Here is a 26,560-nt window from a genome sequence, read left to right as displayed (position 1 = left end):
CAGCATCCCAGCTCAGGCTTAAGAGCTCTAAATTAAGAACATCCTACTTTTCCTCCTGCAGCCATAAATCCAGATCCTATTTAAGTGGTCACTGGCAGCTGGAGATGAAACAAGGCCAGGAACAAAAGGCTGAAGTTTTTGAAACTGGGTGACAAATGTCAGGCAAAAACCCAATTATTTAGACTCAGAGGCAGATTAGGAGTAAGGGACTATTGCTCTACAAGATTTTAAATATCTGCTTTATATCCCTTCCTCTCCCCAGGAAGTTTAGTTTCAGCACCACACAAGAATATTTCCAGATATATCTGGTATCAGATTTTATGCATCTCTACAGAATTGGCACATTTTCCAAAATAAATAAAAATTATGCATTTTGTAATGGAATATTTCATAGCTCCTAATCTGAGCATTAATTGTCCCTGGTTTGAAGCTGGAAGATAAAACCAATTGTTCCCAGTATGTCAGAAATTGCTGACAAGATGGAGGTTGGGAGGAGCTTTATTTCTGCTTTTTGCTTTTGAGTTTCTCTCATGGCTTCCATTTTCAGGTTATGAGACTGAGTAGAAAAAAACCCCACAAATACTTTTACAATTCACATGCCATAATGTGCTCCCTGGAATTGTCCAAGCACAGAGATCTTCAGGGTCAACAAAGTCATTAAGCAAAGCTTTGGGGGGAAAGGATTTTATTAAAAACCATCAAGTTGCACCATTTCATTCTGCACAGTTTCTGAAGGATTTTAGAGATGAAGTGAAAATATTCACAAGAAAACAGGGAAAAAATATCCTTATTTGCCTGCAGCAGTGAGGGATGATTGGATATCAGTCAAGGGATCTTTTTCCATCTTGAATTCTCTCACTACACAGGGTATCAATACTGCTTTTATTTTGTCACAAAGGATGAATCTGGGACACAAAAAGCAGCAATTCTTTAAGAAAACTCCTTGTGGCTCAACATGAAGCAAAAATCCAGTTGTTCCCATGCAAACCTGCACAGGTTGGGAAGCTGGAGAAGAGGAGGGGTTTGAGGAGAGTTCACTCAGTGCTGGCTGTGCAGTGCAGCTGATTCAACATCCTCAACAAACTGACCCAAAAAGGCTTCACTGATTGAACCAAAATTGCCTTTTTAGTTCCTGAAAGGAGGGGACAGAGCTCCCTCACATCCACTCCAGTACCCCTCTAGTCACTGGAAGTTACTGGTGAGCTGTCCTGCAGCAACTACCAAACTCTCAGCTCCTTCTTCTGCAAGAAAGCTCTGAAAATGAAATTTTATAACCCAAAATAAATCCTTCAAGCAAGGGGAATTAATTCTACAACCCCCACCCATCGTGTGTAGAAGGAGCAAGAGTAAAATGTGCTGGTAGCAAAGCACTGAGGGATGAAACATTTCCTGGGGTGGTGCTAGCAAAAAGGCTCTGCCACTGTCCCAAACTTGATTTCTGTTTGCCTGGTAAGCAGACGTGCTGAACACGCAGCAAAGAGGGTGGCTGGACATTTTGAAGAGGCAAATCTCACGCTGTAGATGGCAAATCTAAAAGTCTCTGGTCTCTTCTTCAAAGGCTCAGAGGAATGAAAGAGAATTCTGCCAGAATATACAGAGCAGCAAAAGCATCTTAGAGATGTTCTAAGGGGAGTATTTCCCAGGAGTGAAGCAGAACTTCATTCCTTTTACAAGTTTTTTTCTGAATCCAGATTTTCAGCACAAAAGAAGGGTATTAATAATAAAAAATATATAATTTAAATATATATTATTTATAAAATTTATTTTAAAATTGTAATTTATATTTTATATATATTTGTTTAAATTTAAATATAATTAAAAAAAAAAAAAGAACACACGACGGATACAATCTCTTTCACTTTAAATAATGAAAAGTATCTCTTCCATCAAACTTAGCAGGCACAGGAATAACCCTGCATTTATGTAAGAGATTAAATGTCTGGATTTTAATGAAACTCCTTTCCTCGTTTCCTGGGATAAAGCTCTTCCCAGTTTCCAATATCAGAAGAACTCAGCGCAGCTGTTCTGGAAGGTGCTGGTTTGCTTTGCTCCACTCAATTAAACCAGACAAGAAACACACTAAAACCTCTAAACAGACAACCTGAGAGCCACCTGGATTTCTCCTGATCCACAGTGAAAAAAAATCCAGGAGAGCTGGAACAGAGGAAGAACCGAGGGGGGAGGAGGAGAAAAAAAACCCTGAGATTTCTAAATCTTCTTAGGAGGTGAGGGGGAAAAGAAAAGCTTAAGGAATCTTTACCTCCAAAGCAATCCTGCCACAGGACACACACGGGGAGGTGGGAGCAGCAAATCCACCCCTGGAACACTGAAGAGCCAAATTCGCTGCTTCTCCCATCAAAATTCCTAAAGCATCCCAGGAACAATTGAGGAACACGCCCTGCATTGCTCAGCCCTGCTGGAAGGAATAGTTTGGAGCCTCTGGCAGCATTTAAGATTCCAAACAATAGTTCCAGGCTTTAATTAAAGTTGGGACTGGTGGAGCAATAATTCTGTGAAAGCCAAGGTGTGCTCAGCATACCTCACTTTCAGCCCACCAGCCCAAGTTAAAATCAATATTTCAAGCTACTTCTAAATTAAGATTTTTTTGTTGTAGTCACCAACAATCGATAGATTTGAAAAGGAAAAATGTTGTTATTGTGGAGGTAACAATATACGAGTTCTTCTTTAAAAATTCACAGTGCTCAAGCATGGTTATTATAGAAAAACTACATAAATACAGAGAAAATATGATTACAAGAAAACTAACATGTTTGTTATCCTACTGCTAGTCAAGATCAAAAATTCTAATAGCTGGAAACCTTCACTCACATTTTTTGTACCCTCTCTGCTAAAAAAAACTTCCTTTTGGAAATACTTTTTTCTGCTTGTCTCCAGAGCTTTAAACAGAGATTTTTCTCCATCCTGGTTTGATTTTCCTGCTATCTCCTCCTGCAAATGTCAGCAGGGCTGACCCCACTCATGGATTTATGATTTAAGAAGTACTGTGGGACCCAGGACATGACAAACTTCAGAGCTGGTGCTCAATGGTTCCTGCACCCTGGCTCAGTTACAGCCCTCCACACGCTGGAAACATTCATTTAAAGAAAAGATTTCCCTTCAGAATTAGACCACAACCACTGACATTCCAGCCAAAGCAGCTTTCATCAGATCATTACTTACACTAAGGAGGATTTAGTGCCAAATCAGGCCTCTTCCTGACATGACAGGGAGTCCCACCAAGCAGTGGTGGAAAGAATTCGTTCTTCCCACATCATTGTATTCATTTTTTAAGAATGATGTATAGTATTTAGTATTTAGTACAGACACACAGCAAACACTGAGAATTTAAATATTTAAACATAAATTTAAAGCAGTCTTCCTCCAAGAACTGCTAAGTAAGCAATAAAGTAAATTAAACAGCAGCATTGTTGGCAAATTACAATAGGAGCAGCATAAAGTAGCAAAATGATTCAGGAAATATTCTGTATTTCTTATTTATTCTTAGTCCAAGAATTATTGGCTGGATGGGACTTGAAGCAACCTGGGACAGTGGAAGGTGTCCCTGAGCATGGTAGAGGGTGGAATGAGATCAGCTTTAAATTCCCTCCCAACCCGAAAACCGTCCTATGATTCCATCCTGAACAAAAAGAACACATCTTCAAGCACTGCTTGCTTTTAAAACCAGAAACAAAGAGAAAATCCCCATCCCAGCAAACCCTGGAACACGTTCACAAGAGCAGCCTGGCAGCGCTACATTTGGAACTGACAGTAAACAAGGGCTTTTAAAATCCATTTCCATCACTACACACGTCCTCTCCATAGCAAATATTTACCCAGGCATCTGCAGAGACATCAACAGCACAGACCCACAACAGCATGACCCTCAGCAGCAGCAGCAGCAGCAGACCTACAGAGATCCCAGATCTCCCTGGAGGCAGCACTTCCACTCTCCCACCCCCAAGAGCAGCCCTCCAAAAAAAGATTAACACCTCGGGTGTGTTTGTACTTACAGCCATGGTAGGATGCTGGGGAGCCTCCAGACTTTCCATACTCCTGCTCTGAGTAGCTGGTGGACAGGTTGGGCTGGCTGGAGCCTCGGCCAAAGGTGATCTGGTTGCTGCCCACCCCAGTGGCCACCTGAGCCATCCGTTCTTTGGTCTTCAGGGCTTGGGCCCTCTCCGTCTTGAGGCGCTCGTCGTCCTTCAGAAGGGACACCAGCTGCTTGGATTTCTCCCTCACATTGATGCCCTGGTCTTTCCCATCCCGATCGATGTACTGAAAATCTTTCAACGTCTGGATAGCAAAAATATTCTCTTTACACTGCTGGGCCACCCTCTCGGACCCAGTTTTAATCAGGTAATCTAAGAGAGTGAGGGCCTTGTAGACGTGTCGCCAGTTCTTGCCGTGGTCATTCAATCGTTTCCAGATCATGCTCATAATTTCAGAAAAGGCCACAACATTGTAGGTCAGATCTGCTATTTCAGTCATCAACGAACTGGAAGGACCCCAGGGGTCATTCGAGGTCGCTTCCCGAACTTTTATTTCGGCCTCTGAGTAATTGTTCACAATGTTCTTCATCTGCCGTCGGATAGACGAAGTCGTCATTTTTATTTCCCTTTTTACCAAGACAGATTCCACAACACAAACAGCAAAAAGCTAAATTTGCTCTTCCAGGAACGTTTCTGAACTGCGAAGGCTCCGGAGCAGTGGCGTGTTTGTGACACGTTCCACTACAATCATTTCCTCTCTTCAAGAGAATGACAGGAGAAAATGAAAATCATGACCTGAGTGAGGAAAGAAAACAAAGCAGGTTAGCTGGGTCTGATTGTTCTGCACAGCCAGCAAGCCACACACGCCTGGGAGAAATTTTCCTAGATTAATTTTTTCCTCCTCAAATTTCTTCGGATTTTGAAAACAACTTGTTCTTCTCACGAGTCACATTAAACATTTAAGATTAATAACCTGAAGTGCTGAGCAAAACAAAAGCAAGAAGACAATCACAGTGATACAAAGGCAAAATTTTAAAAGCAAACCAGAAACAAAATCCAAGCTGGAGACTTATTTTCCAACATAAAAACTACCTAAAACTTTAAATTTCAGAGCTTAGATGAAACCATGTGAGAAATTCCATGTTCAGCAGCCCTCAACAGTAGGAATCTGCATCCAGAGAGAATGAGGAAATTTCCAAAAAATCAACCAAGCCATTTCTGAAACCCTGGGTAGTTTAAAGCCCTCCCAGTCTCAGGACAGAGATCCTGTGGCCCAACACACTCCAACTCAAGGTGACCTTTCATGATAAGCAGATTAGAAGGAATTGTTTTTTCCCAAATGCATTTACTTTGTTCATTTGACAACACTCAGCAGAGCCACACCTTCCGCTCTGTGTGTCCTTTGCACAGCACCAAGGAATTTTTAGTTCTATGAGAATGGAACTGTAAAGCCAAAATGATCGGCAAGAAAAGGCAAGGACAAGCTGTGGAGCTGGAAAGCCGTGTCAGTTCTTTAGTTAAGGTCACTGTATCAAGTAAACAGAGGCCTATTAAGCTTTGAAATAAATTACTTGAGCAAACTGGCAGATTGGCCATTCCATGAGCACAGAGCAGCCCTGAGAGCCACCAGTGGCACAAACACTGAGCAGGGACACAAACTGAGCTGGCCACGTTCACGGAGATGCCCATCCACATGGCCTTTAATAACGCTCCTCCAAACACTCCCAAGAACCAGCCCCATCCCTCACAGAGACACTGGAAACAAGGACAGCACAGATTTCAAACCTGACATTGTTCTCATTCTTCAAATTACCACAGTGCCATTTGGAATGGAAGCAGAATTCAGTGTCAGCACAGGTCTGTAATGGGTTTTTTTTCAGCATAAAGACAAATTCCCTTCCTTGGAAACCTTTCTGGGCAGGTTAAGTTACCACAGAACACACCTAAGTAGTTGTTTTATTTGATCTTCTTCCACTAAAGTTGATTTTTGGCAGAACAAAAGCCTCTTATGACATGATGGAAGATTAACTTTGAATGAGACCAACACTAAGCTTCAGGTAAACTTCACGCCCCTGGTGTTATATATATGCCCCAAAATTTAGAACTAGCTGTAGTAGAGGAGATGGATAACAGCAGGAATAAAAGGGGCATCTCCTAGGACATTTAAAAAAACAGAATTTGAAAATGTTGATCCTACACAAACATTCCATGACTGTTCTTTCACTCTGGAATTTTACATTGCCCAGATCTGTTGGCTCACCTGCCCCTGTGATCCCTCTCTAATGTATGACTTCTAAAAGGTGAGGAAACAATAAAAATAAAACAGAAAAAGCACAATGTATATCTTACTTAGTCTAAGCCATTTCTCTTTGCCAAGAATGGGTTAGGCAAATTCCCAGCAAAGCTGAAACCAGTTATCCAGGGGATCTGGAAGGTCACACTGAGCTGGGAGCAGGCTGCAGGCAGGAGCTCCTGCAGCTGGAGGCACCACAGGATCCAAGTGCCAGGGAACCATGGACAGAATTCTGATGATTATACAGATCCTAGAGCAGAAGAATCCAATCCTCCCACAAAAACTGAGCTTTTTCAACCAGAAAAGCAATGAATAACATGACAAATCAAACCCAGGAGAGCTACAAAACCTTCTAAACCAGCTGGATTAGGAGTCCACCAAGCCTGAGATCCTCAGACACAAATCCTTGTGCAAAGAGCCTGAGATTATTCCCTTATATTCCTCATTCTCCCTTGCATTATCAGCACATGGGACACCCTGGATGCCAGCATGGACACCCTGGGCCTCTCCCACTCCCTCTGGAAGCCACCTGAGCTCCCTGTGACACCCTCAGCAGGTACAACCAGTGACCACAATGAACTAACAACTCCTTCAGGTTTCTGAGAAAGAAAACATCACCTTGGGCTTCTTTATGTCCCTCATGGTTTTATGGGAATTGGCCAACTCCTTCTGAGCTGAGGTTTTCTAAATTCAGGCTACTTGGAAGCTTCTCCATATCTCCATCATGCCTGTGGTCTTTCCACGCACAGATTAAACTCTGTTTTCTTGGGATACACACAGTTCCCAGCACTCTGCATTTCACATTTGGCAGCAACAAAAGTTTATATCACAACACAAATCATTTACTGCTTAGCACTCCCCATGTATCAAATGCTTCCTGAAATTCCACCCGTCCCTTGGGAGTTGTTCTTCTAGTGCACATTTCTTCTCCCTGTGCATTTCACCTGCCATTTTATCCCTCAGCAGGTCTCAATCTTTCATCATTCCTTTCAATTCAAGATTAAATTCAATTTGACTAATTTGCTTCAATTTAGCCATCTTACTCTTTCAGGCCAATCTGCTAAAGGGAGTATTTGCAAGAGCACTGATGAGTGAGCACTGATCTCACTATCTCGGAGCCCTTCCCTATGAGAACCACCATTTACTCCTAACCCCACTTCCTGTCCTTTAACCCACTGCAAATCTACAAAAAACATTCTTGCCTAATGGAAGTTTTATTTCTTTCAAGGCCAGGGATGAGAGGCCTCCCCAAAATCTTTTTACAAGTACACTACAGGAGCAGGTGCCTCACCTGTGTGTACCTCCGCAGTCAAAGAAAAGTTTCTTACTTTACAACTTCACAGGCTTTTGGAAAAATCATTTTAATACCTCACATGTAAAATACATCCCTGAAGAATTAACCACTCTCACAATACAAGACTGCTTCCCTTTTCTCTCTCTCACACCAAATCCAGCCATTTTTACACAACAGCACAGGAAAAATACTCTAAGTCTCCTAAGCTCTGCAAGATGAGTAAGAACAACCCAACTCTGGATCACTTCTGGAGCTGATTAAATGCAACACAAAGCTGTGAAAGTCTAAAAAAACAGAGCAAAGAGCCTTCATTCCCTCCCAATTACATCCCACTAGGAAAGCAGGCACTTGGTTTTGGAGAAGAAACCAAAGGAAGAACTCTTTTGGAAGCTTTTCTAAGTCTGGAGGAGCACTTTGGAAAAACAAACCCAGAGCAAACACAGGAGAAAACACACTGGGTAAAGAGAAACCAGCAATTTCCACACTTCCAGGAAATTAAATATTCCACTTGTTGTTCTGTAACAGACTCAAAACCCATCAATCCATCAGCGCTGAGGGATTCTTCATCTCTGAGTCCTGAAAACCAAGGCCTTCAATGAGAGAAACATTAAGGCTTGTTTTTTCCTTTTCTTGATGGACATGTTTTCATCTTATTCTACTCATAGCCCATAAAAACCAACTTACTCTAAACCTCATAATGAACACCCAGGGGATGCCAGGATGGAAAACTGATGGAGCTGCTGCTCCCCTCACCAATGCTGTGCCAACACTCCAGTGGGACTGACCCTCACCTTAGAGCTCTGGTTTTGTCCCTGCTTTACTCCCTCACCACACAATGGAAGCCTTTTCTTGGATTATTCCAAACCTTACAGCACCACAACAAGCTCTTTTACCATTAAACAGATCAAAAAGCCAAACATCCCAACTGCATAAAAGTGAGGAACAGTTTCTAGCACATTCTAACAAATTCTTACACAGAAAGTTTAGATTTTTTTTTTTCCAGAGACCTCAGTGAATTAACTTCTCACAACAAACCACAAGGAAGCACAATGCACTTGCAACTTCAGCAAAAATATGAGTTTGCATTTTTAACAGCAGAGTTGCAAAGAAAGCAGAAAGTGAGACCAGTTGATTAAAGCTGTTTCTGGTTAGCAGGAAAAAGGCTTGAGCAGATTTCTGTGAAAGTTAAACAGTTCAGTCTTGAGGCACCTTCCTCATTTTTGCTCTTGGTCCCTACAAGCCATTTTCTCTGATTTTGAGTACCTTGACATCTCCAAACGGCAAAGCAAACAGATGTGCAGACAAGAAGGTGAAGCTTACCTGTGTTCCCAGGGCAATGCTGGAGGGAAGCACCCCATCCCCTTTTCCCTATTCCAGCAGTTCCATTACACAAATCATGAATTCTCCTGGTGCTTCCCTACACACAACGCGCAGACAGAAGAAATTCTTGCCTGAACTCCTCATCTCTCTCACAAGAGATGAAGCTCAGTGAATGAAATCTGCATGAGGGAACATTTTTAACTTGCTGAGACTAACACAGAACCAAGGCCAAGCCACAACTCTTCATGAACTCAGTTCAAAGCAAACAGCCCCACAAATCCACCTATAGACAGGCTTTCAGCAGAATCCATTCACACCTCTGGAATGTAAAACTCCAACCAGGATTTGTCTGCGCTGATAAAATGCCCTTCATATCAGCCTGAAGGTAAATATCTGCATAGCCCAGCTAAGCATGCACCAGAAATAAATGAAAAGCCTTCAATATCAAGTATGAAAATTAACATTAAACATCAGGAGTTCACCTGACACATGCATAAAATTTTAATTAATAGTATTACAGACAATATATATCCTTAGATTAGACATTTACTGTAAGTCACTGCATGAAAAGGAAGGTTTGGAAAATAGTTATTAATTCAGTCAGCCTGTGATCTGAATCTGCAGACATCAAATCTACATAAAAGTATCCCAGCCTAGCTGCCTCCCCTCTCAGCTGGGAATACACAGAGATCTGCTCTCCCTATCAGGCTGCAATGACAGAGGCGGGTGATGCTCAGGGACCTGTACTCCAGGATAAATCAGGGAATTCTTACCCATCTGCAAGGATCAGGCTCAGAGAAGCTGCTGCCATGTGCTGACTGAGGAATCTGACAGACACTGACACCACATGCACACACAGCCCCAATCCCAGTGAGAAGCCAGCTCCTATTTATGGCAAAGAAAAAGGATTCTCATTGCCTGACCCTAAATTCACATCCTGCTTTTCCTGGGATAGCTCGTTGAGTGTCTAAATCCAAGCCCACTGTGTTTTAGGAAGTCTCGTTTTCCACAAACAGCTCAGAAATCAGAAAAAATCCAAGCACAAACCTTCAGACAAACATCAGGAATATAATGCAGAAAAACCCCATTTTTCTTATACTAAATCCACACTGCTAGACAGATTTTCAAACCTAACTAATTCTCTGACTTTTTTTCTCTTTTCATAAATTATTCTCAGAGAACAATTGGCTGACCAGAGGGTGCCATTACCCTGCCTAGGATACAATATTCAACTGCAATCCAAACGCTGCTCCCAAAAACAAACAGGAAAAGGGGCAACTGTGCATCGTGGCCACTTGGAGGAGAGGAGGACTGAGAGAAGACACTTGGCACTACACAGAAAGGCCAACAAGCAGAACACTTATTAGCTCTCTTTTGCTATTCTACAGCAGAGAAAACAGCAATTCATGGGAATAAAACAGCAAAATGAAGAGCCTGAAATTCCCATCAATGCCCTTCCTCAACCTTCAAAATTATTTAGGAAACGAGTTACAAATACAGATTGGCAAAGGGTTTGGAGAACAGGGTTAACTCCAGATGAAAGGTTTCATTTCCATTTTTCACAGCTTAAATGCTTGTCTTCAGTGTAAGTTCTGAGGAGAGGAAATGGTTCAAAATTCAAAGTTTTGGAAGCTTTCCACTCCCTTTTACAAATGAGAGAACAAGGTCAGCTTTCACAGACAGCAGGTGGCCAAATTATTTCTTTATTTAAAGAGTTAATGGTGAAAGATAATTCTCCTTCAAATTTATGCATATTCATGAGTGCCAAGGTTTGATTCTGCACTGGTTTTACAGTCCTGTCTCAGTCTCACTGAGGGAAAAGAGCTCCAGCTTGAGGAGACTTTTAGCTGTAAAAGAGATTTACGGACACAAATCTGGTTCTGTTTTCTCCATCCCACTTTTTGTTACTCCTTGTCTCCTCAATTTCCCAGGATTTGAGCTCCATGGGGAGCTCATTTCTAAGAGTGTATGGGAAAGGGGCGTGAGGAGCAAATCTCTAACCTGCCTCACACAGCAGCACCACCTGGCCATGTCCTTTTGGGACCTGCCAAGCCACAGCTGCTGGGCTTTGTCACCTCCAGTCCCCCTGGCCTTTGTGGGGCTTTGTCACCTCCCGTCCCCCTGGCTTTTGTGGGGTTTTGTCACCCCCAGCTCCCCTGGCCCTTGCAGCTGGAATCATTGACAGGGTGGCTGTAAATGTGCTCTGAAGGGCTGGGAGAGGGGACAGCTCTGCCATACCTGCAGCTCATCACTCACGACCCAAATCCAACCTGCACTGGGATCTAATTTTAGGATTACGAGCTTTGACAACAGCTCTTTAAAAATAACACATTCTTCCTTCTACTGCCAGGTCAAGTGTCACCTGCACTGTGGGCATGTTTGTAGGCTTGATGTGGTTTTTTGGTAATTGTTCACTTACTAATTTTTTTGAGAATATTTAAATTTTTTTGTTTCAGACATTATTGATCAATCTAAAATGGCTGATTGGCTTTCTATGACAAGATAAAAGATTTTGCAGAATATTAAGACTAAATTTAAGACTAGTATTTAAGACTAAACACTTTGGAGAAATAGAGCTATGAAAGATGCACTGTAGTAGGACCCACAAGGGGCAATTTTAGATGATTGGCTTTAAGGCATTTACAGCATGGCGTGACAAAAGCTGATAGACCAGGAAACACTTCCAGTGTATTGTAATTAAGAAATAGTTGGCTTCTGATTGTAGTGGCATGAATTATAACACCTGTATTGTCTCACCTTTCTCACGAGACTGAAAATGGAATAGAAGTTTTTAAAATGCCCCTCAGTCACCCCATTTCTGGGTCAGGAAAAGGGTATTGTCTGACATGGGCACATCTCCATTTATTCTCCATGCAGCAGGTGTGCAGTGAATATCAGAATATTGCAGAATTACCAGTGTGAGGCCATTACACACGGAAGCAGAAATGCCAAATGCAAATTAATCCAATAGGGCAGTGAAAATACCTCCTCAAACTTCCTGAAGGAATTTGTTCTCTGGGGATTACCTGCTTCAAGGAAAGCATTTCATCTGTTTTCTCACAAATTGAGGAGGAAAAAAAAGACCACCCAATGTGTGCCTTGACTGAAAGGTAACAACGTGAAATAAATTCAGCTTACCAAGTATGCCTGAATTCTGTTTTCAACTGAATTAAGGGCAGTAGGAGACACTTCTCTCCTTTCACATTTTCCTTTTGGAAGGGAAGAGGATATCCAATTTTCTTGCCAGAGGATGTGCCTTAGAATCTACTACTAATTAGAAAAGTCCAGCCTTGTCACTGAGGCTGTTATGGGGTGACAGGCACCTGCTCAGGCCCTCACAGATCAGCCTGAACACAGAAAGAACTGCAAAAAGTACAAGAGCACAAAATGTCAGCTCCCTTCTTTAAACCCCAGTGCTTTCCTACAGAACTGCAATATTTAAAATTCATATTCACCTAGATGTGTGCTCATGTATCAGACTCCATATTTTGGGAAGATACCTGCTCCTTAAAATTACCCAGTGATTTCATTATCTGAATTGATTTTGCACTTTTATTGATATGAAGTAAACGTCACCAAGTGCAGTTTCTCCCATCCTCCTACACACACCAGACATGAAACCACATTAAAACACTCAGCAGGCCACAGGCAAATACTCACCATGACAAAGATTAGGGGGGAAAAACAGTTTAACTCTCCATGGCACTACTGGCAGAAGCTGAAGGATTAATACTTTTATTTTATGACATGGATGACACAAAAAGGATTGTTCAAGAAGTACAAGATGCCAAGAAATACCTGTCCATACATCCAAACACTATTTTTTCCATTTTAATTAAGTGTGCTTCCTGTCAACACAAACTACAAGCCTGCAAAGAAAACAGATTGATTTTATATCCTACTTACATTCATCAATGTCCATTCATGGCATAAAATTTCAAGTGCCTTCCCTCACAGCCACCAGATTTTGCACAATCATCTTAAAAAGTCACCACAATGTCTTAATTCAACTATCAGAAGCTAGTACCAACATCAGATTGCTTTAAACCTCAGAAATTCAGGTACAAGAGTTGTCTGCTCATGATATTGGAGTTCAGCAGAAAATCCTTCCCTGGGAGGGTGGGGAGGCCCTGGCACAGACTCCCAGAGAAGCTGTGGCTGCTCCTGGATCCCTGGAAGTGTTCCAGGTGTTGGATGGGGCTTGGAGCAGCCTGGGAATGAGGAAGGTGTCCCTGCCATGGACAGGGCAGGGATGGAACTGGATGTGCTTTAAGGTCCCTTCTAATCCAAGCCATTCTGGGAATAAACTGCTGTAAGATTGCAAAGTAGGAAAAACATCCCAAAATCCTCCCTGCAGGAAGGTTCTGGCCAAAGGCCAGGGTTCCAGAGCAGGATTTGCTGCCCAGCAGTCGGGCTCAGAGAAGTGAGGATGGGATTTTCCAGCTCCTGCCTCTCCACTCTGCCCCACACCAGAGCCACAGGTGGAACAGCTCTGGTGAGCTGATCCCACACGCCGGGGCAGGCAGGGGGACAGGCAGGGCTGGGGCTGCTCACAGATCACACCACCCAACCAATTAATGCCAAGGTCACTCTAATTACTCTAAAGAACACCCCAAATAAGGCAGCACCAGGCATTTCAACAGCAATCTCCAGTTACAGCTCACTGGGCAAAGCTGCACCTGGGAAGCTCAAACTGGAGGAGAAGTTGATGGTTTAGGTTTGGGACTTGGTTCAGCAGGTGACTGTGCAAGAACTGCAGACTGAGGTTCTGGGAAATCTCCTTTTCCTGCCTAGGGACAAAGCAATTCCACCTTGAAGATGGCCACAGAGAAGAAGGAAATTTGGTCCTTCACTCTCCAAATTACTAAATTTCTTATTTCTTAGCCCTGCCCTTTTCCCACCCTGATTTTAGCTCTGTCCTGCAACACCAAATGTTCAGCTTCCCTCTGACTCCTCCCTATCTTTTCAAACTGTACACACCACAGTTCCCAAAATCCTTCCCAATCCAACCCACCTCTCCTCCCTCTTCCTCTCAGACCTGTCTAACGTGTCCAGCACCACCACCTTGGCAGGTGCAATTCCAGAGGAGAGGTCCCAGCTGTGCCACCAGCACCCTGGACCTACACTGCATTCTGGCTCCCAGGAACTAGACCTCAAGGATATTGAATAATATAAAAATAATTCGCTTTGGTCAACTTCTGTGGTGCCCTAGTTCCTGATTCTGAGCTATATTTTTAAGTTCAGCTTTGATGGCAATGAATCACTTAAAGATTTTTTTTTTTTTAATATCAGCACATTTGACATAAGGTTTTGTCTTGTTCTTCTGCTTCAAACTTTCCAGTTCCTTCATTCATACACAAAAAAAAAGTCATGCTTGATCAACAATATATTTTTTTTTATTATTATTTTGTTGATTTTTGTGGAATTAGGAAAAAGAAAATCTGGTTTGAAAATGCCAGTGAATCCCACATTCTCCTATGCAGATATACCGAAATTTTCAGCTGTCAGCATAATAATTCCTCAAGTTTTCTGAATCCATCCTCCAGCAGTAAAACCCTACCTACTCTTTTATCTATTCTGGATATTTAGACGGAAAATTATTTGAGTGGGAAGCAGCTTGTTCATTTCAAAGAGGATGACAAAGACTTGTTACTCAAAAGCATCTGTGCCTGTTCCTTCATTAAAGGTCATTTTCTCCCAGTCAGCTCTTGCAGAGAACATCTCCTACCCCTCAGCTTTGATACCCTGCAAGCAGCAACTGGATCATGGCCTTGGGATTCCAGACATCTCCTAAGGAGCCCACATGGAAAAGGCAATACCTGCCTCTGTTGCCAAAGCAGCTGATTGTGGCTTGGGATATATTGAATAAAATGCAATAAATCCCTGGTGGAGCACTGCTCCTCCCTGTCCCTCCCAGAGCTGCCTGGTGATTATTGTTTTGACCATTGTTTTCATGCAAGTCATTAAAAACATTCCCTCGTTAGATTTAGAAGCAGAACACAAAAGTGGCTTAAAAACTCACCCAACTCCATTTTCTCTCTTTTTTTTTTTTTGTTTTTTCAAGAGCTTTCTACCTAGTCCAAATGCACAGAAGAAATTCAAGCCCATTAACATCCATCAGAGAGCAGTAATGAATTCATCAATATTGCTCCAGTCCGTGGGCACGGCATCGTGCTGAATCATTTGGTAACTACATCTGCAGCAGGAAGGGCTCACACAACCCTCCCCACACTGCCAGCAGCCTGAAGAAGGAAAAATGAATGTATTGAGATCTCCCTCAGCTCTGTTATCCCTCTGGATGGGGCTGGTGGTGCCTCTCCATATCAGGATTCCCACAGCCATCAAATCCTCCTGGAGCTGCTCCCCCTGGATATGTCCCTCCTTTGCCAAGCCACCTGCAGGCTTGCAAGGAGCTTTCAGTGCTCTTTCTTTCTAGAAATGATACAAGGATTTGTTTTTTTCCTGCTTTTTAATGTATTATGCAAATATGTTAAGCCTTAAATCAAGTATTTAATTTGCAAAGAAAAAAACCCCAACAAAATCTCCTCCACACCAGGTTACAGCAATCACACTGAACTGTGATTTTATTTTTGTGTCTATTTACAAACCTCTTCTTCCAGCAAGAAGTTTTCCTAACAGTGAAAGTTCTATGCATAAGAAAAGCTAAAAAGCTACCAAAATCAGCCAGTCTTAAAAGAAAATAATTATCGAGTAACATGGAAATTTAGCTGCCAAAAAAACCCCTTACCTGTGGCTGGAGCACAACAGTATTAAGTTACTGTTCTCACAACAAAGGAAAAGGAACCTATTCTTGAAAAAAAAAAAAAAAAACAGCCTTAATGATATAAACAAAATTATCCTTAAACGTAGATTGGAAACGATTCTGCCTGTTTGCCTTGCCCAAGGCTGGTGGGCTCTGCATTTTCCATCTCTCCCAGTCCCCTCCTTGTGTTTACACTCAGTTCTAATGGCATCTCTAATTAACCCCACGAAAAAATAGGTTTGTTAAGGTAGCCCTTACAAAGCAAGTACAGCTAATTGAGGTCTCAGCACTTTGCTGCCTTAACACAGATTCTGTCTCAGAACATACACTCACACATGTGTCTACATATCCTCAACTCCCACGGCTTAATTCAATTAATACTATTAAATCTTTAATGCTTGCCTTCAAAGGCTTTTTTTTTAATTTTTAATAGCTCTTATAGGTGAGCACGAATGTTTTAAGTCTTTCTGCTAGATTTTAAATAAACTCCTCTTTTCTTGCCACTTTGATGTTTGCCTTTCTGACAAACCTCTGCTCTGTGAAGCAGCTGCGACTTTGTTTTGTGTGCAAAGATGACATTACAAGCTCCAAAAGATATGTTAATCACCGAGCTGGAATCCGGGATTTTTTTAATTCCTCTCACCTGCCCTCTGGGCTGGGAGTTGGCACCAGAACAGCTTTCATCAAAACAATGAAACCCAGGAGGAGAGAAGAGGCAACTGGAGGGAGGGGGCTCTGATTTGCAACTGTTTAGCATGGATGGCAGGCGGGGCTTAATTCTCTTTTACTGGGCCTTCCCATGAAAGGAAATTTTATTTAAATAGTATTTTATTTAGTACTAAATAGTATTTTATTTAAATAGCTAAAATAGGAGTTTTGACAAAATACTGGTCAAGCTGGATGAAAAATAAGCCTTGTGGCATCTAAAGGCACATCTGTTTCATGGGCACTGAATGTGTTTCTAATTCTCCCCTTCTCTCACTCCAAACTACCTTGAGACCCCTCCTCACCTTGCCCTGCCCCGTTTCTAAATTTTGTATTTGTGAAACAAGAGAGAAAGCTTTGGCAGCACATTTCAGGCCTTTCTATAAAGCATAAACTACAAGAAGAAATTAAAAAGAAAAAAAAAAAAAACCAAGCACAGAGTTTCCTCCTCCTTTAAAGTTTATTTTTCTTCTGAGTAAGAAAAAGAAAATCCTTCTTAAAATAAAACTAAAAATCAGCATTTCCAGGGACAGGAAAAGGCACTATAGTATTATATACACTATCCAAGCTGACAGAAAAAAAGAAGAGATTAAAAGCCTGGCTGGAAGCCAAGGCATCCAGACATAATTTTGCACAGAGCATAGAGAACAAAAGTGTTCCTGCATTCAGGATGTTGGAGCGTGTTTCCTGCACTCACACCTGAAAGCAAACAGCACTAAAAACAAGGGATCCCAGCCAGCCCCAGATCAACAGGTCCCCCACCCCTCCAGAGGGAAAGATGTGCTCACACTTTGCTTGATCTCCTGCAGAACTGATCCCCCCCCCCCAATAAAGCAAATTAAAAACAGAATAATAAAGACAAGCTACAAAACTCTCCTGCTGCTCCTCACTCCTCAGCATTTCAGCAGAGCTCCCATCACACAGAGCACTCCCCAGAATTCCACATCTCCAGCCATACAACACATCCTGACTTTTAAAGTCCATGTAAATACTCCTGGAGGCATCCTATGGTCGTATTATGATGAAATTAAATATACACAGCCACTATTGGTTGGCAGACAGACACCAAAATGGCAATTGCAGCACTCAGTGTGTTGAAAGCAGCAGGCCAGGCAAAAGGAGATTATTCACTAGGTAGTCAAACGTAAAAAAGAGCCAGACATTTCAGTCTGTCTCAGTGTCTCACAAAGGGGTCAGCGATTTGTAAATTTTAAACATAACACTTAAGCAGTTTTGCAGACTAAAAATCCTTTGATGATTTACCTCAGTGCTTCTCTGCAATAAACCAGTTTAAAAGTGATTTTGCTGTACTTCAGCTTTTATACTTCAGCTTCTCTGCAAGAATTCTGAAAGCCAAGTCAAACCAATTATAACATTCCTGTATTTTACTTCCTTATTAAAGCTTCCCAAGAGAACCAGTAAACATACAAACATAAATATCTTTCAGAGGAGTCACCCAAGTACCAATAAAATCTTCAGAGAGCAGCAGCTTTGCTGAAAAAGTATGAAATACCACGATCATAGCCTGGTGCAAGGCCAGTCATGCTGTTCTTCTGAGCAGCAGATAGAAATTTCTGCCTTAAAAATATAGACAAATTGAAAAAAAATGACAGTATTAAATATTGACTTCTGATCTGCATTTGCATACTCCTAAGAAAAGTAGTCTGTGTCACCTATGCTGTTTATCAGAAAACATTCCAATAGAGGCATTATCTTGACTTTCTGAGAAACTCTTCTAAATTGGTAGACAAAGTTTAACTTCATGAACTCTGCTCAACAACAGCAGCAAAATATAGTAACACTTCTCATAGGTAATAATCATTCCATCCTTAAAAAAAAAAAATCACTGCAAGCAGCAGAACACTGCAAGAAGCAATCAAACCCCTGCAATAAGGCAGGACAGGCTCAGAAGGCAAATATTTCATTAGATAATACAACAGAGGGGAGTTTGTGCTTTCCAGTGGTCATTAGAGAAAGAGGTTTTCATCAAGTAATTAAATACCCGGGTAGGGGCATTTTAAAGATGCATCAGGTCTTCCCTGGATCTGAATATTCAGGGTAATGCCTGATCAGGAACCTCTAACCAGACATTACCAGCCACAATCCAGCAATGGCACAAAATGGAAGGGTGTTTCTCTGATTAATTGAATAATTAAAAATATTCAACTTCTGTTTTCCAACTAACAACTGTTAAGTGCTTTCCTTTACGTGCACCATGTGGCAGAGCACGCTGTGCTTGACCATCCACCACAGAACAGGCATGTTAGAACAGCTCTGCAGATAAGGATTAATTAATGATCTTCAATTCTGCCTGATTTCATAGGTTAGAGCAAACATCTCTGCCTTACTGCTGTTGTCACAAGCCTCATCCCTGTCCAAACAGAGCTGAAAGTCAGCAGAAAAGCAGCTTCAGCAGCAACTGGGTCAACAGATTTGGCTGAAGAAATCCTCATCACTAAAAAGAAAGAGATAAATAAAAATCAGAATGACAGAACTGAGGTGATGCTTGGGGTCTGCTCACCCCCACGAGGAACCACCCGAACGTGTCTGAGGGATTCTTTTGTGCTGCCATCTCAGAGGAGGAAGTTACCTTTAAACAGACTTTGTTTGGTCTCTCCCTGAGGAATATCAGAAGTGTCTGTATCAGTTGTTTCAGTGGGGTTTGTCCCACAAAGGTTTTACTTGTGAACTGCACAGCTCTTACACCAGTGAGCAGTTTACTCATGCAATTACTCCCAGCGGACTCAGAAGAACTGTGTGAGAAAGAAGGAGCTTTGCCAACCTAAGGTTGCACAATCAGGGGGGAAAAAAAATGCAACCAAACCAGGGAGGGGGATAAATTGCAACTGACAAAAACTACAATCAAGAAATAGCTGGTGACAGATTGTTATTTAAGTACAAGGAAGTGATTTAAACAGGAGCAGTTGTAATAAGATTATACGATTCTCTATTAAGATTCTTAAAATGTCTTTGTTCTAGCAAAGCTCTGGAAAGACCATTGCCCTTGCAAAGGTTCAGAAACTACTAAATTGATGTTAAGTCTAGAAATTAATATGATTTGGGAGAATAAAGATAAAAATGTAAAAGAACATCCCAGGCCTCATTAGTACCCTGTCACCCACACTGGCTGGTATTTCTCCCTAGCAGGGGTACCACGTGTGTTATAGAATTTCTTGGTGGCAAAACTCAAACCCATCCAACAGAAGTAGGGAGCTTGCTCTGCCTGGGTTTCTGCTTTTAAATAATGAAAACCCCCAGGTGGATTTTAGAAGCCATCACATTATGTGACATCTCCAGAAAGGCAGGGGAGTCTCTGTGAGGTTATACTGGAGAGAGATTAAATCAGTGTCTGGCTGCTTGAATTTTATCCATGACCCCAAGACTCCACCATGTATTTTAAGTAATCAGTTCTAAAACTCCAGCCCCCAAAATTGGCCATAACTCCTGCAATACTGAAAAGCAAACAAGGCAAAGGAGTCTTCAGATTTCTGTATGGTAGGATGAACATAAAACATCTCTAACTAAGCTGTCTGGCATGGTTTTAAACTCATAAGCAGCTTTGAACTTTCAAAAAAATAATTTATTACTTAATTTGTACAAGTATTGTTCACTGAGTGCTGCATTCTGAGAAACAAAAAAGCCTCAAAGAGCCAGGTCTGCCCCAAGCCTGCAGAAGTAGCACAGAGGCCTTCTCCTGCCTGGGTCACCCTCTAAACTCTCCTGGACCTCATGAGCATTTAGGATTTATTATATGGTGACATGAGAGGCTCAGGCACTGCAGACAACATGGCAAAAAAAGCTCTGGGAGGAGAGGCAGGGACAGGGGCAGGGTGGAAGGAAAGGAAGGAGGAGAGATAGGGTGGAAGGAAAGGAAGGAGCAGGGTGGAAGGAAAGGAAGGAACAAGGTGGAAGGAAAGGCAGGAACAAGGTGGAAGGAAAGGCAGGAGCAGGGGGGAAGGAAAGGCAGGAGCAGGAACAAGGTGGAAGGAAAGGCAGGACACGGTGGAAGGAAACTGCAGAGGTCTCATGCACAAATTTCAGCTAATTACTCAAGGCAGCTCAGGGAGCTCCACTCCTGATGGTGGAAGGAAAACTATGCCTTGAAAACAATTTGTATGGATCACAACAACAAAACAAGAGTGTGTTTGAGGCTCCTTCAAACCTCCCCCAGCCACCTCCAGCACAAAACACAGATAAGGGGAGCCTCCAAGGCGGAGCTGCAGCCGGGCCTGGGCTGGGACTGGTTTTACCCAGTCCCAGAGCAGAGGCAGCTGCACTCCCAGTGCCAGCAGGGACCTGTCCCAGCCTGAGCTCCTGCCACCCCACCTGCACAGAGCTGGATTTGGCAAGCCAAGGCACAGGAGGCGTGAGCAGCCCAGGCCTGACCTTGAACACAAGCTCGAGGCACCAGTTAGAGGCATTTATGTTAACAGCCCTGGGTGACAGGAAACAGAGAAACACACTATTAACAATTAATGTAACACAGGGTATTGGCTCTGAGATCAATTCAAGTTCAATTTTTGTAACAATACCAGAAAAATGAGCTGAAAATTATCTATGCAGAAGAAAAGCTTCTCACTAGCATAATAACTCGAAGTTATATTTCCATATAAAAAGGCACAATAGTGAATTACAAACTGAACTCTGCAGACATCTCCAGTGCAACCAACAAACACGAAGTTCTTCCATAGTGATCTTCTAATTAGTGTCATCATTCATACAAACTCCACTATTAGATATTTACATAGAACTCAATCTTCGTAACTTAAGCTACTCTCCTTAAACTCTGCCTGCAACCACTGAAAACACCACAGAACCTTCTGACCCAACTACTTCACCTTTATCAATGGTCTGGAGCAGCACCATAAAACCAAGCAAACCCCAAATTTGGAAACCAGAGACAAAACTGTTATTTGTAAAATGATAAATAAAGAATATCAGTTTTCCTGTAGCTTTCTACCTGCTGCACCATTCACCGAGAGGCTCAGCCCAACAGGCACTGAGTTCCAGATCCATCCTGAAGCCCACAGTCTCTGAATTCACTCCCATTCAACCATTCTGAATTCTTTCTCCATGCAGAACAGGAAAGCAGTCCTGTAACAACCAGTTAAACTGATTAACTCAGGCTTTTTAGGGTCTGTTATTCAGCACAGCCAGTCTGCACCAAACCTGGAGCACACCAACGCTAGCAGACCAACAATCAGCCCCGGCAGGTTTTATTCCAGAGGACAGAAATCCATGTTGTTCTCCTCCATGGAGTCTCCTGCCTTCTTAATGAGCAGCCAGGCTACTGAAACACACAAAAACCTGCTGTTCTTTGAAGCACTTAAGCCAGCGGGATACTGGTACGTTTCGATATTTTCCCTGCACAGATCAGAGCGAGGCAAAGTGGGAAAAGAACATTACAGGCGTTCCTACAAAGCAGGCACATTTCATTTTCTATTAGCAAAATCCCAAGGGACACTTTAGCACTCTGCAAATATGGCCCTGGAAGACTGGGAAGTTGCTTCCTGAGTACCAGTCATTAAAGAAAGTATTAGAGTAACTTATATTCCTCTACACCAAGCAAAAGCCAGAGTCATTTCCCCATCCCACGTATGAGACCTAAGAAAAGCAAGATCAGGAACATCATAACTATTCTTTAATGTATTTCCCCTAAACTGATTATCATTTAATGATTGCTGTCTCTCTCTCTAAAGGAAAAAAAAAAAAAAACACAGAAACAAAACCCTGATTTCTGTATCAAGAGAGACTATCAGCATTTTTATGAAGTAACAAATTAGGCCTTTGGCATTTCCCAGCAGTGATCCAAGATTTGAGGCTTCTTAAAAGCTCCAAGTTTTAAAGCAATCAAATGGCTGACAGCTGGAACAAAACTAGCATGATTAACCAGTTATGTAAATAATGATGTGGTCAGTGCAAGCTGAATTCATTTCTGCTGCCTGTATTATAGTGGACATCAGATGTTTGTGAACTCTTCATTAAATGTAACTGTAGGAATAATGAAAGTGCAAACCAACATGAGCATCACCAGCCAGGCGACCTGACAGTCAGGGGTCTCTCCTCTGGTCCTTCCACACCCATCAGGTGTGCTAAAAACAGCACTTTTTTAGCCCAAATATTACGCACCACTACTTAGCTTCTACCTAGGGAACAAGTCCATGGAGAGGTGGAGAAAGATGGAGAGAGGATATTTATCCACAAGGGCTTGGAGTGACAGCCCAGGGGGAATGGCATCCCACTGCCAGGGAGCAGCGTTGGATGGGATGTTGGGAAGGAATTCCTCCCTGGGAGGGTGGGGAGGCCCTAGCACAAGTTCCCAGAGAAGCTGTGGCCACCCCTGGATCCCTGGAGGTGTTCAAGGCCAGGCTGGACCTTTTTTGGAAAAACCTGGGACAGTGGAAGGTGTCCCTGCCATAACAGGGTGGGACTGGATGAGCTTTGAGGTCCCTTCCAACCCAACCCATTCTGGGATTCAAAGATGCTGTGAGTGCTACCTTGCATTTCTGAAAAGATGATAATCATTTCCAGTTCTCAGCAGATGTAAAAGCCAAGCTGCTGTGTCACAGAGCTGTTGTGACACAGGTGTAATGTTGCAGAGTAACTTCATGGAATAGAGGAAGTTACAATCAGCACCCCCAAGTCAAACTTCCTCAAATGGAACCCACAGTCAATTTAGCCTTATCAGAATCCGCCTTCAGGAATGAATGTTCATGGGTCATTTGTGCTTGATAATTTTTGATAACATAGTTAAATATTTAATATAGGTAAGATTATCTCTGAAATTCTGCTGAGCTAGTTTACCATTACTTCGGGCTTATAAAGGAAAATTTATCAAAAGTTTTGATTCTTCCCAATAAAACCCCAGACTTGAGTTTGTTCAAAAATAACACATCTGAGAATCAGCCAAGACAAACATATTTAGAAGTAACTCCTAAACAGGCTGCATTTTGCTAAAGATACCATTAGAATATATTTCTGATTTTAAAAAAATCATTCATCCCACATTTCACACCCCAACAATACAATTTCCTATGACCTTGTGTCTCACAAAACACAGCATCGCACTGAAATTATGCAAGAATTCTGTATTACCATACAACACGTATTTCAGTGGAGAGAATAATAAAACTTAATCTAGTGGCCTGATTTGCATTTTGAACTCCTCAAGTCAGACTCTACAGCCTATAACATCTGCAACAGCTTCACAATCCCAACAAGTCTTTTAGGCCTCCTGTTGCAAATGGATAAGCATGTAGATAGTTCAGGTTATTTTCTTAATAGATGAGAACAAGAAATACGTCCAAACTGCTGTAAATTTAAAATCTCACTTGGCTTTTCAGATCAGTGTCGATGGCATACTTGAGAAGGGGGAGGGGGAAGCATTACACACCCATAAAACTGAGACCAAACGCTACCAGTTTTAAAGCCTCAGAGCTTTAAATCTTAACATGAATATTTTAACATTTACATTAAAGCCTTACGGCTTTAAAATAGGGGACTTCCATTGTGGGCAGCCTGTGATAATTACTGTTTCAATGTATTTCACGGCAATAATGTAATACAGCTCGCTGACTACCCAACCCTAATCTCTAGCATCACAGGTACCGCAGGTAAAATTTTTTTTAATACATATATATGTATGTGTATATATATATATATACATACATATATATGTGTGTGTGTATATGTATATGTATACATATATATATGTATATATACATATATATATAAGGATGTATCGGTGTAAATATATATACAGGGAGAGATAAAGAATATCATAGAAAATCACAGAATTATTAGGGTTGAAAGGGACCTCTGGAGATCATTTATTCCAAACCCCCTATATAAAACAGACCCTTAAAAACCACTAAAACCATTATCACACACCTCCCAAACAACGATTATCACTGAAAATACAACCCAACAACCCCCGCCTCGCCACGATGGAGGTGCACCACGCCGGGGCGGGGGTCGCACCGGGCGGAGCGGAGCCCCCCGAGCCCGCAGGCCCGGCCATCCCCCGCAGCCCCGGGAGGCCCATCGGGGAGCCAGGCCCAACCTCGGGGCCGCGGGAGCCCGGCCCGTCCCCGCCGCCCGCCCCGCCACCCCCCGGCGACAACAAAGGGCGACCGCGGCCCCGCGCCCTCCCCGCGGGGACCCCCGGGGGCCCTTCCCGCGCCCTCCCCGCGCAGGGGAAAGGCGGCGGCGCTGCCCGCCCGTTCTCCCCCCGCTCGCTCCCTCCCTCCCTCCCAGTCCCGCAGCCCGCGGAGCCGCGCTGACCTGCGGGCGCGGGGCGGGCGCGGTGTCCCGGTGTGTCCCGGTGTGTCCCGGCGGCCGCGGGCTGCGCTTGACACCCACACGCACCATCCAACATGGCGGCGGCGGCCGCGGGGAGGCGGCGGAGGAGGCGGAACCGGCGGCCGCGCGCGGCCCCGAGGCGCGGCCGCGCTGAGGGCGGGGTGGGGGGGACGCGCTGCCCGTCCCCTCCTTCCCTCCCTGTTCGCTTCCTTCCCTCCCTCTTCCCCTCCTTCCCTCCCTTTTCCCTTCCCTCCCTCCCTTTTCCCTTCCCTCCTTCCCTTTTCCCTTCCCTCCCTCCCGGCTCGGCTCCTCGGAGCCGGCCGCCGCTGAGGAGCGAGGCGGGATCGGCGCCCCCGGGCACGGGCGACTCTGAATGGGACAACGCCCGGGGAGGCCCCTCAGGGCTCAAAGAGCTCAGGCGTCCTCCAAAAATCTGCGTGAAATAATACAAAAGAAGGCTATCGTTAAAAAATAATCCGATTTATGGGTCAGGGAATGCCTTAGAGAGAGTCCGGGGCTGGCTCTGATGGAAGGAGAGAATTTGGGGATCCCCCTCAGTGCTCACAGAGGTTCAGAGCTAGAGATCCCCCAAGAGCCAGGGACAAAGAATACTAATTAATTACTATCAGTACAAAATAACCACATTTGTGGTTATTAAAAGCAGGTCTGGGGCTGCCTTGGATGGAAGGAGAAGGCTTGGGGAGCACACTCCCCCTCCACACTCACAGCGCCCAGGAGAAACTGATTTAGGACAGGGTAGCCTCCCAAAAATCAAGGTCCAATGTGGGCTGTCAGCACAATCATAGAATGAATTCATTTGGAAAAGACCTGAGATAATCCAGTCCCAACTTATGGCCAAACACCCCTTGTCAGCTAGACTATGGCACTGAGTGCCACATCCAGCCTTCCCCTAAACGCCTCCAGGGCCAGTGACTCCATCCTTGGGCAGCCCATTCCAACATTCAATCACCTTTCCATGAGAAAATCCCTCATCATGTCCAACCTGAACCATCCTGGCACGGCTCCCATTGCCTCGCACAGCACAGGTACTCCAAATATAAAATAACCACATTTATGGCTAAGGGGACACTTTCTGAGCACATTTGTGGATCAGGGTCTCCACGCTGGGCAATGAAGGGGAGCTGAGCAGGGACACAGAGGCACGAACGTGGCAGGAGGAGCTGGACGGTCTGGGTGGGTCGAAGCACACGTCCTTCCCCTGGGGATAATGACTAAACCTGTGTCCGGCACCGTGGGCTGGAGGAGGGTACTGCTCCATTGTAGTCCTCCCTGAATATATTTGTTCCCATCTTAAAACCGGGAGACAATTCAAGGAAACGGGACACAGCTGCTCGGGAGACAGTCGGGATTGCTGTGGGCCAGGGGAGAAGCTGGATAGCAGAGCTCTGCTTGGATCACTGCTGGCACAGGGCACTGCTGCTGGTTATTTAAAACCCAAATTCCTGAGGAATCGTGCCTTACAAAAGCATAGGGAAACAGAAATGTGGAGCAAAATCCAGTTTATGAGTCATTGCTTTTAAGTGAAAGGAAGGTCAGGCTGAGTGCTGCAAACTTCATCAAATCTCACAATGGTTTGGGAAGGGACCTTAAAAATCATCTCCCCCCCCACCCCTGACAGGGGCAGGGACACCTCCCACTACTTCCAGGCTGCTCCAAGACTCGTCCAGCCTGGCCTTGGAAACTTCCATGTATGGAGCATCCACACTTCCCTCTCATGGAGCCACTATCAAATCTGCCACAGATTTGAGGTTTAAATACAGAAGAACAGGGACTGCAGTGAAACACCGGGTGAGCTGCATTAAAAGCATCTTGTTTAGAAATGCTGCACATTCCAATGCCTTGAGCACCATCTGGGAGCTGGGAAGATTCAAATC

General features: G+C 43.5%; 1 protein-coding gene across 4 annotated transcripts in view; it reads right to left on the bottom strand.

Annotated features, from left to right (window-relative positions):
• Window positions 1-24,823, bottom strand: part of EPN2 (epsin 2) — a 40,755-nt gene extending 15,932 nt beyond the window's left edge. For 2 of the 4 annotated variants that reach the window (XM_030285243.4, XM_072935487.1), the window contains exons 1-3: window positions 24,648-24,781; window positions 15,645-15,701; window positions 4,011-4,784 (exon numbers count right to left, since the gene is read on the bottom strand). In XM_030285243.4, coding sequence (XP_030141103.4) covers window positions 4,011-4,605 — 595 coding nt within the window. In that variant the 5' untranslated portion in view covers window positions 4,606-4,784; window positions 15,645-15,701; window positions 24,648-24,781. Of the gene's footprint in view, window positions 1-4,010; window positions 4,785-15,644; window positions 15,702-24,647 lie in introns of all 4 variants that reach the window. The other 2 variants (XM_002189175.7, XM_012577829.5) reach the window with 2 other exon arrangements.
• Between the last annotated feature and the right edge of the window lie 1,737 nt (window positions 24,824-26,560).

This window comes from Taeniopygia guttata, chromosome 14 (assembly GCF_048771995.1).
Source record: "Taeniopygia guttata chromosome 14, bTaeGut7.mat, whole genome shotgun sequence".
Taxonomy (NCBI): domain Eukaryota; kingdom Metazoa; phylum Chordata; class Aves; order Passeriformes; family Estrildidae; genus Taeniopygia; species Taeniopygia guttata.
This window is presented reverse-complemented; position numbering and strand designations above follow the sequence as displayed.